The sequence below is a fragment of the Chelon labrosus genome, assembly GCF_963514085.1.
Source record: "Chelon labrosus genome assembly, chromosome: 3".
In the NCBI taxonomy this organism is placed as follows: Eukaryota; Metazoa; Chordata; class Actinopteri; order Mugiliformes; family Mugilidae; genus Chelon; species Chelon labrosus.
The window spans coordinates 30,781,370-30,793,755 of record NC_140339.1 but is presented as its reverse complement, the minus strand read 5'-3'; the positions used below and the strand labels follow the sequence as shown (position 1 = coordinate 30,793,755).

The 12,386-nt window shown below is 39.0% G+C and overlaps 1 protein-coding gene across 1 annotated transcript in view; it reads left to right on the top strand.

Annotated features, from left to right (window-relative positions):
- Positions 1–3,366: 3,366 nt before the first annotated feature.
- mtss1lb (MTSS I-BAR domain containing 2b) overlaps positions 3,367–12,386 on the top strand; it is a gene marked incomplete at its 5' end in the record, with an annotated part of 69,923 nt that continues 60,903 nt past the window's right edge. The window contains one exon of the mRNA XM_084541335.1: positions 3,367–3,435. Within this exon, the coding sequence (XP_084397461.1) occupies positions 3,367–3,435 (69 nt within the window). The remainder of the gene's footprint in view (positions 3,436–12,386) is intronic.

The following is a 12,386-nucleotide window of genomic DNA, read 5'->3' as shown; positions in this document are numbered from 1 at the left end:
AGCAAAAGCTTCATCCACCCTGAGGAGGAAAACAAAACAAGAACTCAATCATGCCCAGCAAAGAAATTCCTCTGAACATTGAACCAAGGGTGTTTGGGGTACAATCAGAGGGAGGAGTGTGTTGTTTGTGAGTGTTTGACTCAATCAAAAGAAATCCAAAAGGTAAAACCCCCTCTGAAGCATGTGCAGGAATAAAAATAAACCAGAAAGACCAAACTCTTAAGCTATGAAAACCATTCTATCTATCTATCTATATATCTAGCCATCTAGCTATCTATCGATCTATCTATCATCTCTGCATCATTCATCTCTAGACGGCTTCAGGAGATGATGACACAGCTCAAAGAGCTGAGAGTGAGAACAGATAAAATGCTGTGCTCAAACATTGCATGCATGACTGGATGCAAATCTATTGTTTTTATTTTTATTTTTTAGTATTAATAAAAGTAATTAGTAATTTATGTTGACACTGAAACGTTCTATGTTTATCTGTTATCAGGAGGAAGAGTTCAAGAGCCTGAGGACAGAGTCTGATCTAGTCACTAACATTCATTTTACTGCAGAGGTCTGCCTGCCTCTGTCCAGAGATAATAAGAGGAGTCTCTGGAGTACCTCTGGCTGCTTTACATAACTGGCAAAGAGCTGGGGCTGGTCACACAATTAATGGACAGATATGTTTACATAGGTGAGTTTTACCTTAACTAAAATATGAATGAAACACACTGCTGGTGTGATCTTATAATGTGGCTTTCTTTATGTCTTTATTATTAATTACATGTCAAAACCTGTTGCTATAAAAAGTCCAAATTAAAATATACAGGTACATAACATATGTGTGAAATGACATCCCGGCCAAAGATGTCTAGACAAAAAGCCATATTGACTCTTTAAAGACCAGCAGGACAACAGGTTTCATGTGCATCCAGACAGGACCGCCTGGCCCTCCAGTAGCTGGAGGATGAATCACCTTTAAATAGAAATCAGCTCCTCAGTCAAGAATGCAGTAAAACCATGTCAATTTGATTTAACCAGTCTGAAATCTGTCAGTTCATCAGTTGCGGCTGTTAATACACCCACACTGTTTTCACGACTCTTTGAAGTTTGTTTACTTTCCGCTCTGATCTGATCATTTGGAGGAAAGGCCTCATAGGAAATAATGAGAATCAAAGGATTTTGTTATTACTGAAAATGTGCTTTCCAGTTTTCTTCAGTCCCAAGGAGCAAGCAAGGATTTAAGGACACATACTGTAAACACACAGGAAGTGTTGATAGGACTCCATCAAACACCACTGTTGTTTCTTTTTCCAGCATCTCACTGACATGATCTGCCTGTGGTCACAAGATTATCCAGATTATCTACTGTGACCTTTGACCTTTCAGCCATATTTCTGGTTGCTTATGGCATCATGTTACTTACTTGAAACTCTGTATGTACAGTCAATTTCACATACAGCTTACACTGCAGGAAAAACTACTTTTTTTTTTTTTTTTTTAAATGCTGCAGTCTAATGTTTAGGCCAGGAGCTATTCTCACGTCAAGGGCATAAAAACAAACCCACATTAACCAACAACTGACTCTGGAAAGATTTCTATGCGTGCAGGAACTTCCTCAGAAAAGGTTTTTTTCTGCTTAGTTGTGGTTTTTATAGCTTAGTTTTGTGGTTATATATTATATTTCTGCTTGAGGCTGGGTGACATTAACTATAGTTATCATTGTATAACATTCATACATTCATACCATTCTCAGTCCAGCTGTTCAACAACTCACCTTTCTGAAACAGATAACATTGTTTATCGTTTATTGTTTAGTTGTGGATCCCCATTAGTTGACGCAGAAGCGGCAGACTAGTCTTCCTGGGGTCCAATTAAAAATCATGTTATTCATGTTAATGCTCCTCCATTCATATATTTGTTGCTGATACTATTGTATTTTATTTATTTCATTATTTTTCATTTCATTTCATTTTATTATTGTAAATAATAAGTATTACCTTACCTTTTTTTTTCTTTTTACTAGTGGTTTCAAGAGCAATTTCTCTTGTGGCTCAATACAGAGAGAGTCTATGTCATTGCTTTATATGTTTTGTGAAACATAAAGCTCTTTGTGGCAAAATTAGCAAATACTAGTGAGAATACTATCACTATCACTTCAAAAATGTCTGTACTGGAGGCTAATTTAGCTCATTAGAGTTATTGTGATACTCTGCTGGAGTTGCTACTCACTCTTTCTTCTGCTAACCAGCACCTGTAAAAAAATAAAAAAAATAAAAAAAAAACATCTTACTTGTCGTACTGTGTATGAGTGTGACAAATAAACTTTGATTTTGAACCTTGTTTTTTGTCTTTTCAATCAACCTAATTCTGACAAAGATGCCAGATTACCAATCTAATCTCTAAGTGTTTAGTTATTGATGGGATTAGTGGTTAAATGCATAGACTTTAAGCAGTAAACAAAAATGAACCGGGTCAGACCAAGGAGGTTAGCGGCTGAAATTTCAGAAATCTCCAAGGTGACACGAGCAACTGTCCATACAGGTCACTGGATGGTTAAGTGATTTTGAAGCGATAAATCAGGGTTGTCAGGGCACATTCCTGCACTCATACTCTAGTGGTATCTAAATCTACTTGACATTTACCCCCTGCTGATTTTTTTTATGTATGTGTGTATGTGCGTTTGCTCGCGGTCATGTGACGTCCAGAGTTGTCCAGCCTTTTTTTTTTTTTTTTTTTTTTTAACTCGCTTGCGGTTGCATGGCTCGTATTACTGACTCTCCCTGCTCCACTGAGCCCACCGCCCCTGCGCCAATCACAGCCCGCCTTTGCCTACGAACACACACATGCACAAACGCACTGACTCTGGCAGACGCACGCACACACTGAGTTAACATTGCTCCGCTTCTCCGCTGCCCTCACATGCGTCCCCACCGACTCCGCGTAGCGCTGGCTGCGCCAAGATGAGCGTGGTCGCCCCGGTACCATCTGAACGGTACCATCTCGCAGCTTAACTGAGTGAGAGCCTGAGTCAGAGTGAAGGAGAGAGAGAGAGAGAGTGAGAGTGAGATAGAGAGAGAGAGAGAGAGAGAGAGAGAGAGACCATCCTTCCTCTGTCAAAACCATCTTACCTTCGCCTGGAAGAGACCGCAGCGCAAGCCGTTTGTTTCGGCATCTTTCTTTTTTTTCACCCCCTCCTCCTCCTCCTCCTGTTTTTCTGCATCCTTGTCGGTCTCCCGGTTTAAAGGTAAAACCGGAGAGCCCGGTCGTGATTTTGTGGGAATACATTTTTGCTTTTTTTTCCCTGCTGGGTGTTGGTAGCGCGCAGTTAGTGCGCGCTTCTGCAAATTCCGGCGAATGGTGGATTTGGCAAACATGGAGACCGTGGAGAAGGAATGCGGGGCTCTCGGGGGTCTATTCCAGGCGATTGTCAACGACATGAAGGTAATTATGTTTCTATCTATGTGCTATTTAACCAGCTCTATGGTTGAACACATGAGAATAGCCTAGAGCCTAATTAGAAGGGAACTGGTGTCTCGGTCTCAAATGCATGTTTCATATTCATCTCTCTTAATAGGCTGATGCTGATTTAGGATTTATTTAACATCATGAATGGTGGCACCGTCTTACTGACAGTGATGCGGCGGCCCGATGGGTTGTTGGTGCGAAACCCGCCCCCTCCTCCTCCTTTTTTTTTTTTTTACCCACCCTCAGAATATTGGCTGCGCATGTAAACGTCAGTGCATCCATTTTCGGACGAATGGGACGTTATCACAACACACCCAGTCTCCTTTTGTTGGTGTATCAACGGTTCTAGTATATTTTGCTATGACACGCCGAGTGGTTGTGTGGATAGCCGCTTGGGCCGGTGGCCGGTGCCAATATTAACCAGGATTCTTTACGGAAAATGAAACCAAATCAGACGCGTGTCTGCTGTGTTTGACACATTCCGTTGCACGTGTGAACCAGACGGATAATTGCTCGAGAGTCTTCTCTTCTTGTGTCTTGTCCAAAGCCAATGTCTGCCACGGTAGTAGAAAACGTGCAGATGTCTGCTGCTTCCAGTCAGCCTCCCCACACCGTCCTCGCCTTTTCAATGGTTGGCTTACCGTGCGTCTCCGTGAGAGTGCAGCGTCATTGATTTTCTGTCAGGCTGATCTGGCAGGAAAACATGAAGGCGTGAGAAGCTTCGCAGCCGTCAGACATCCACCCTCCCTGCCTCTTTGCCTTTCTGTCCGTCTGTCTGTATTCTCTCCCAGCCTGCCTGTCTCTCTGCCTGTATGATCTGTCTGTCTGTCAGCCAGTGATCCTGCAGCATGATGGCTCCAGCATGGCACCAACAACAGCCACTCTCAGGCTTTAGTGGTTCAGTATCCACCCAAGCTAAACCCACTATGTGCACTCCTGCTGCTGTGAGATGGCGTGGGTGAAAATAGCCCATCGAATTGTTCAAGATAGTCTCTAAATATGTCTGCTTGTCAGACGCCCATACAACTCTGCATGCCATCCTGTCTGCCTGTCATCCCATGTCTTTGTCTCTCCCATTCTAAAATATTGTTGTTTGTGCATCTCTATATGTAAATACCCACACCCTGCCCTTTAACGTAAAGGCTGACTCTTTTCTCTTTCAAATCGCATTGCTGTCTGCATGGCCCTAAATGCTAGAGGTCACCGCCAATGCTATAGTCTCAGTGTAATGTAAGGACATGATATTGGCTTTCTGTTGTTGTTAGTGAGGCATGAGAGAAAAGACGTGATACTGGTACTAATCTCTGATCAAGACTAGCAAATATAGATTCATTTCATTTCAGTTAATATAACTCATTCACCCTACAGAGATGTAGAATCAATGACTGAATTAAACGTATCCAAAACAAGGTAACAATAACTGCAGCTCTTCACTGCATGAGTATTTCATTCCTGTGCAGTTGAGAAACTTCACTGACTGGAGATAGATTTGAAAGAACAACAACAAAACAATATTTAACTCAGTTGCAGTAAGCTTTTTGTTGAATCAGCCTCTAAAAAGACAGAATCACACCTATAATGCAGTTTATTATCTTTATTTTTGTATTTTTTGTTAGATTGTCCTATTCAGCTGCATTGAAAATGTTAATGTTGTAACAAATATTTTAGCATTTCACAGTTGAAATATTGGGTATCAATCAACCGAGGTTACAAGAAGCACAAGGTACATATTTGATAATGTGAAAGTTGGGTGTCATTAAACTGTATTGAAAATGTTTAGTCTGTAACCCTGAGGACTTGGTACGTGTCCTTCAAACTCTAGCTCTAATGCACAGGTGTCTTCACGCGTCAAACGAGTGAGGGATAATACTGTAAGAAATATTAGACGGTATATCATAAATAGATGGTGCACGCACAATGCATTCAAATAATTTGAATGTACAGCATTGCAGTATTAACTGTAGTAAGAAATACTTTAACAATTGAAATACTGGCTATCAGTCACCAGGGGTTACAGGTTGCACAAGGTACATGCTTGATAAGTGAAACTGTAGATCCAATTCCAAATAGAGTTAGGACATTGAAAGTTGACTGGGGATAGATTTATATTTATATTTGCATATTTGGCTTAGCTTGCTTTGTAATTGGAAATATATCGCAGCTACACAGTTTATTCCTTTATACTCTGGTAAACATTGAGGAGTTTCTCTGAGAGCTGTAAAATGGGACAGATCAGCCATGCACATCATAAATCTGGGCAGTTTCAAGGGCTCTGTACTAATGGAAATCGCTATTCTGCCAAATCCAACCATTTTGAGGTTATAACAGTCTTCAGAAGGTTCTTCCTTTGAAAACAGACTACAGGATGTATAAAAAAGGTACTGAGTACAAAATGCTTTGTGGCTTTACAATATATCAGAGATATATCAAAGAACACATATCAGAATTAACACAAGCACAAACAAACAGTACATAACAAAACCAGCCAATCATTGTCCCAAGAAAACCACTTGAAACCCTTATCCCTGCTTCCCCTGGTCTCTGTCTTAGTTGCATCTATTATTCATTTCTCTTCTAATGGTTCTCCTGTTTATGTTATCCAGCTCACTCTGAAATATATGGGTCACTATAAAAACACTCTTGCCCTAATCTGGAATGGATGGATTTCTCAAGCTCCAAGGAGACTCTGAATGAATGTCAGTGGATGAGAGTCATTGAGTCATCAGCCCTCAAACTCCTTTTGACTCATCATGAAACAATGTGCCTGTAATCAGTGTCTACAGCTCACTACAGAAGAAGGCATTTTTGCAGATGAAACAAATAAATGAATCGTTCTTTAGGGGTTCTCGGAAGCAGGCTGTTTTTAGCTTTGGTGACTTAACTGACTTGACTGCAAATAAATCAGCGCTACTGAGGACACACTCTATACTGATGCACAGTTTGTGGATTCCACAAACCACCAAGGTCCCCCAATTCATATTCATATGCATTAAGTACAGTTAAATTCCACATTAGGATTGCATGCATAATGTACAGTGTTCTATGAGATGTACTGATATGTAGGTACACCTTTCAGAAATAGAGAAGAAAGAAAAATACACCAATTCATGGGTTTCTAAACCCAGTCTGCTTCTAGTGTTGCCTCCAAACACCGTATCCTTCAAATCACAATATAAATGACTGGTGACCACCTCCAAATCATTAGATTACTCAGTACTGCATATGTGTTTTTTATCTCACTATCATCTGTCTGCCTTTCATACTACATGTATGAATCCAATCCGGACCAGATCATTTGGCTACCTTTGAGCAGTCTCCTAACATTTACCACTCTGGATTAAAGCCCAGCTTTTTACATAAGACTGTTACTCTCTAGACTGTTACTGTGCTGATGGTCTTCCTATAAATCTAGGGATATTTAAAATAACTGCCACAAATATAAATTCATTCATTTCATGTAAAATTCATTCATCTTCTGTCCAGCTGTCATCAGGCAGGAGGTGGGGTACACCCTGGACAGGTCTCCAGTCTATCGCAGGGCTAACACAGAGAGACAGACAACCATTCAAATATAAATTGAAGACACATTTATAGCAATGCAGACATTTTCAACATTATGTAAAAGCAGGTTATTAGATGACATTGACATCAAATTTATGATGCAGTTATTCTCATAATAATTCTAAGCATTCTAGCATAGTGCAAGAGAACATTATTATGGAATTGCAGCCACTAAAGTGAACAAATTAATTTAATTGTTGAATTTTTTCCCTGGTGGCAAAGTTTATCTTCTTCTTTTTTTTTTATTAGATGGCTTGCACTTCCTGTTGAAAACAATAAGTTTGATACAAATACATATCTGCACATTCTGTGAATATGAGGTCACCATTGGTATATTGTAATGACAACTACATTTCAAACCGATTTAATACTACTAAATGTAATAACTAAATATGACATGGAATAGCAAGGCATTTCTTCTAGACAGCTGAAGTCCTATACCCCATTAGGAACATCACTATACTTCACTATACTATATCAAGACCTGTACATGATGATTGTGACAACTGTTTCTGCAGCATTTGCCAGTAAGAAAAAAATGACAGAAGGAAAGTCTGATCTCTCCCCTCACTTTGTGATATCGTCTGGAGACTTTGACCTTCATTATATGGTTTCATCTACCTCTAGTGGAATTTTTACCTAGTGCTTTTAGATGTCAAGCAAGCTCATGACTTCCCAGCAAGACTCAAACCAAGTGTTTTTGTATTTCGGCGTCAGCATATTGACTGCACGCGGTCACAAAAGCACTTTTTCTTCCTCTTTCCCATCATCTTCCTCTTCCTCCTCCCATTCCTCCATTCCTCTTTTTCTCCGGCATCCAGGTGGTTGTTTGTGTGACCTGAATATGCATGATATGGTACTTGCAAGTTAACTTTGGTCTGTTTTGTGCTGCATAGAGTTATTAAGAAGAGTACATTTTGAGATCTTATGATAGTTAGTCACAAATTAATGACCTTTCAGCTTGGTGGTAACGGTGATATTTTAAAAGTAGGATTAAAAATCTGACTGTTTAGCATTACAGATATGAAACCTTGACATTTAATTCTGTATGTGTGTTTGTTTGTGTGTATAAGGGCATTATGTAGTTGTCTGCCAATTTGTATCCCCTGAGGCAATGTCTCGCAACTTTCTAGTGAATTAGACGCACAGGTCACGGAGGGGCAATATGATGAGATTAGGAGGTCATGTTCACGGTCAGCTGACTAAACAGACCAGTGGACTCTGGGTAATATTTTGACGACAGTGGCAGTAGGTTGGAATAAAGAATAATAGAATTCTCCTAATCCTGCTTTCTGTTATATGGATACATTTGGGTTAATGCAAAAAAATATTAGTGGGCACTTTGAAAAAGGAAGTGGTGAATGGATATCCATATACAGTTACATTCTGTCCCAGATGTTAAACTAACTTCCTGCATTGGTGTCCTTGTTCTTGTTTTCATTGAACTTTAATACATAGCATTACACATTTTTCTCCAACAAAAAACAGCTGGACTAAACTAACAGTGGTACATTTCTTTGCCATATTGATCAAGAACAGTTTCCTATTCTTTTAAATAATTAGTATTATGAGAGTATTTAAGCATAGCTCAGATACAACGCTTAATGATATTTTTAGTGCCTCTTAAATGTGGTGTTTCATAATCATCACATAACATTTGCTTTTTTTCACTTTTCAGTTTCCAACTCACTTTTGAGTTGAATTTTGCAGCAAATAGAAAAAGTTAAAGCCAAATTAATGACTAATTTAGAAATGTCTGCTGGTGTTTTAAGAGTATCTATCAGCAGATCTTATTTAATTGGGTTGTGGATTAAAATTGCTTTTGTAAGGGAAAGATTGTAGACTATAAAGATTCACTGCATACTACAGCGTTACCGTTGGTAATTAGTTTTCTAGTTATGACACACTCACAATATCTTAATGTAATATACTGCAGATTTATAGACACAATGTATACACATGCATATATCCAAATTGGATGTGTTTAAAAAATACCTATATTTATTGTCTACAGAATATGGACAGTGTCCTATACGCAATTTTAGCTGAACACAAATGATTGAATTGCAGCTCTTGTTTAAACTAGAAAAAAAAAAAAATACATCTGCCCTTTGAGAAATAGTAGATTGATTTTGCCAACTACAGTAAAGACCTTTTGCTTTTGGAATCCAGCTGATGTGTTTTATGTTACTCTTCCTCACTAATTGATTCATAGCAAGGGCTGCTGTAAAGTTTTCAAAATAAGCATTTCAATAGAATATTTTATCTTCATTTGTGTAGCGTTGCCTCCTCAGAGTAAGGTCGAGGGCTCAGATATTATGGGAACCAGAAAGAGAGTGCAGCTTGTGTTTGCCAACCATCTGCTTTGCTTCTATGTGCTGTGGCTATGCATTCTCCACATCGTTGTGTGCGTAGCACATCAAATAACATAAAACATGCACACAACCTCACATGTGTGCTCTATGTGGGTTAGTGTTTGCCTATGAATTGTATAGCCTGGCCTTGCAGTAGTGCTTTTATGTAGATTGCTTATGCTAAATGTGGCCTTTTGCAATTATCTATATACCTGTATGTTTAATTGCAACTGAAAAAGCAAGAAATATTAACCAGTGCTGGCATTAAGGCATCACTGCTGGGTTGTTCTGGTCTAATCTGGCGTTTTTTTCTGTACTTTTTTAACCTACATTAATAACAGTGTGGGCCCAAAATTACACAAAAATCATCAAATCTGAATTGAAAGAATCTACTATTTATACAATAAAACCCACTAACATGTTTAATGAACTGTCTCGTAACTTGAAAAAGTAAACAAAGGTTGCAAGTATGAACTTAAAAAACTGAAATGTAGTAAAACTAACCAAACTCCAAGTAGTGCAACAGTAATAATAATATAATAATAATAAGAGGTCAAACTGAGATGAAATCGACTATATACAAATATTTTGGTTTGACAACTTTGCCGCCTGTCCGCGATCTACTTTGGGCTCCACTGGTATATTCATCACAAAGAGTAGTGTCAACAAATATTTGTGTGCTATGAAATTAAAACTACAGTTTTCTTTACTGTTTTAATGTCAAACAAAAACTTGGAGAGACTTTTAAACTTTTGAGTGAAGTTGACAACCCTCAAAACACCTTCATAAAGTCTGATTCTGATTGTTTGGTCAAACACATTCACACCAGTGGCCTGCTGGAGGTCATTTTTTAGGGCTCTGGCAGAGCTCATCCTGTTGCTCGTTGCACAAAGGGGCAGATACCGGTCCTGCTGATGGGTTGAGGACCTTCTATAGCCAGGTTAAGAGTAACTGCCCTATCTCCTCCATGCTCTTGACACTGTGTTGGGAGACACAGCCAACATTCTGTCAATGGCACGTATCGATGTGCCATCCAGGAGGCGTTGGACTGCCTGTGCAACCTTTGTAGGGTTCGAGTATCGCCTCATGCTGCCAGTAGTGACACTGACCCTAGCCAAATGCGAAACTAGTGAAAACAGTCAAAAAAGATGAGGAGGGAAAAATCGTCAGTGGCCTCCACCTGTAAAACCTGTTTTGGGGGTCATCTCATTGTTGCCCCTCTAATGTACCTGTTGTTGATTTCATTAACACCAAAGCAGCTGAAACTGATTAACCACACCCTCTGCTACTTAACTGACCAGATCAACATCCTATAAGTTTAATTGAATTGATGCTTTAAAAAGCGCTCCTTTCATTTTTTGATCACTGTGTAGAAATAGATATGGACGTTAAATGCACATGATTCTCTTTATACTGCTTCAGGTGTCTGCAGAACCACTGGTGTTTATACATGTGCAGTCAGTATTTTGGTCAGTGCATACAGACTGATCTGATGAAGCTAATATGTAGGTCTAGATCTTTTTTGGAGTTGAGATCATTTCTTTGGCCAGTTAAATTTGTATTGTTACTGAGATTTGTGTTAGATTGTTGTCTGTCTCCCCATTAATGTAGTAAACTGGAGAAGCAGCAAGAAAAAAAACAAGGATAGCTGGAAGTAAACTGTGTCCTCACAGAAACAGTCTATTGTCGTCCATCCCTTTAAAAGCATGCAACAATTATGTCCACATGACTTGGGTCCGTGCTGCAGAACTGAAGATGCTCTGTGGAAGCGTATCATTAGTCCAATCTGTGGTGGGTTTGTGTCTGTGTGGTCCATGGGACTTCCCACCGTAGAGCTGTTGCGTGCATGTGCGTGTCGACAAAAAGAGGCAGAAAAAAAGACAGGGACTGATCTCTCATCTTTGTGGCTCCTGGATGTCCATGCAGCCTTGGATCCAATAACCCTGAGTCAGAACAGACATTTTGACTTGAGTTATCACTAACATTGAACATTGCACCATTCTGTTCATGTCCCTCACTACATCAGCCAGCATGCACAATATCAGAAAACAGAGTCGATTTTTATACAATAGAAGAAGAAGAGTAATTTTGTTATTTAGTCTTGTCATTTCCTGCTGTGATATGTCACAAATGTCTTCCAGAAAAGAAACTTGTTTCTCCAGAAATCTGTGTTTTGCAAGTTACCACAACTGTTAACGTAAAGACTTAAAATACAGACATTTCGCAAGGGTATAGCCCTATAACTATTGCTAATTTAAAGTTAAAGCAAAGTCTTATCACTGACTTTTGTCTGTGATTGATTTCAAACCATGTCTCTCTGTAGAGGAGTTGTATAATAAAGAATCAGAATCAGCTTTATATCAGTGCACTTGAATAGGGTACAGGTATGATAGGTAAGAGAATGATAAGAAAGAACAACTAGTGGGATATACACTGATCAGCCACAACATTAAAACCACTGACACCATCAGTTGTGTTGTGCAAAGGTAGGATTGGTACAGTTCTCTGCAGTGAATATCTCTATTCGACTGCTGTACTGATCCATATTACGGCAAGAACTACTCAGCTAAAGGGAAACGACAGTCCACGATTACGTTAGACATGAAGGTCAGTCAATCTGGCAAACTGTGTTTCGAAACATTCGCCAGCTTCTGTAGTATTTACAACAAGAAGTATCTGCATTTGCATAAAGTATTTGTACATTTGCAAGGTATAAAAAGAGTAGAGCAGGACAATGACACTGTAAGAAGAACATGTCAGTGGCATCAAATGGCAAGGCTATATAAACCTGTTTATATAGTTTATTCACTTAAGGAGCGACACTCCTTAAGTGAATAAACTTTATTTCAGGTTTATAAAATAACATGAATTGATTCAAGCCCTCTAAATGCTGTGTTTCAGGATATTATGACAATGATATTCCTTGAATATCATTGAATCAAGAATTTATTTAAAAAATATGCAAGTGAACAAACAGTGAAGTTTGTAGAGAAGTGGATTATTTTTTAAGTG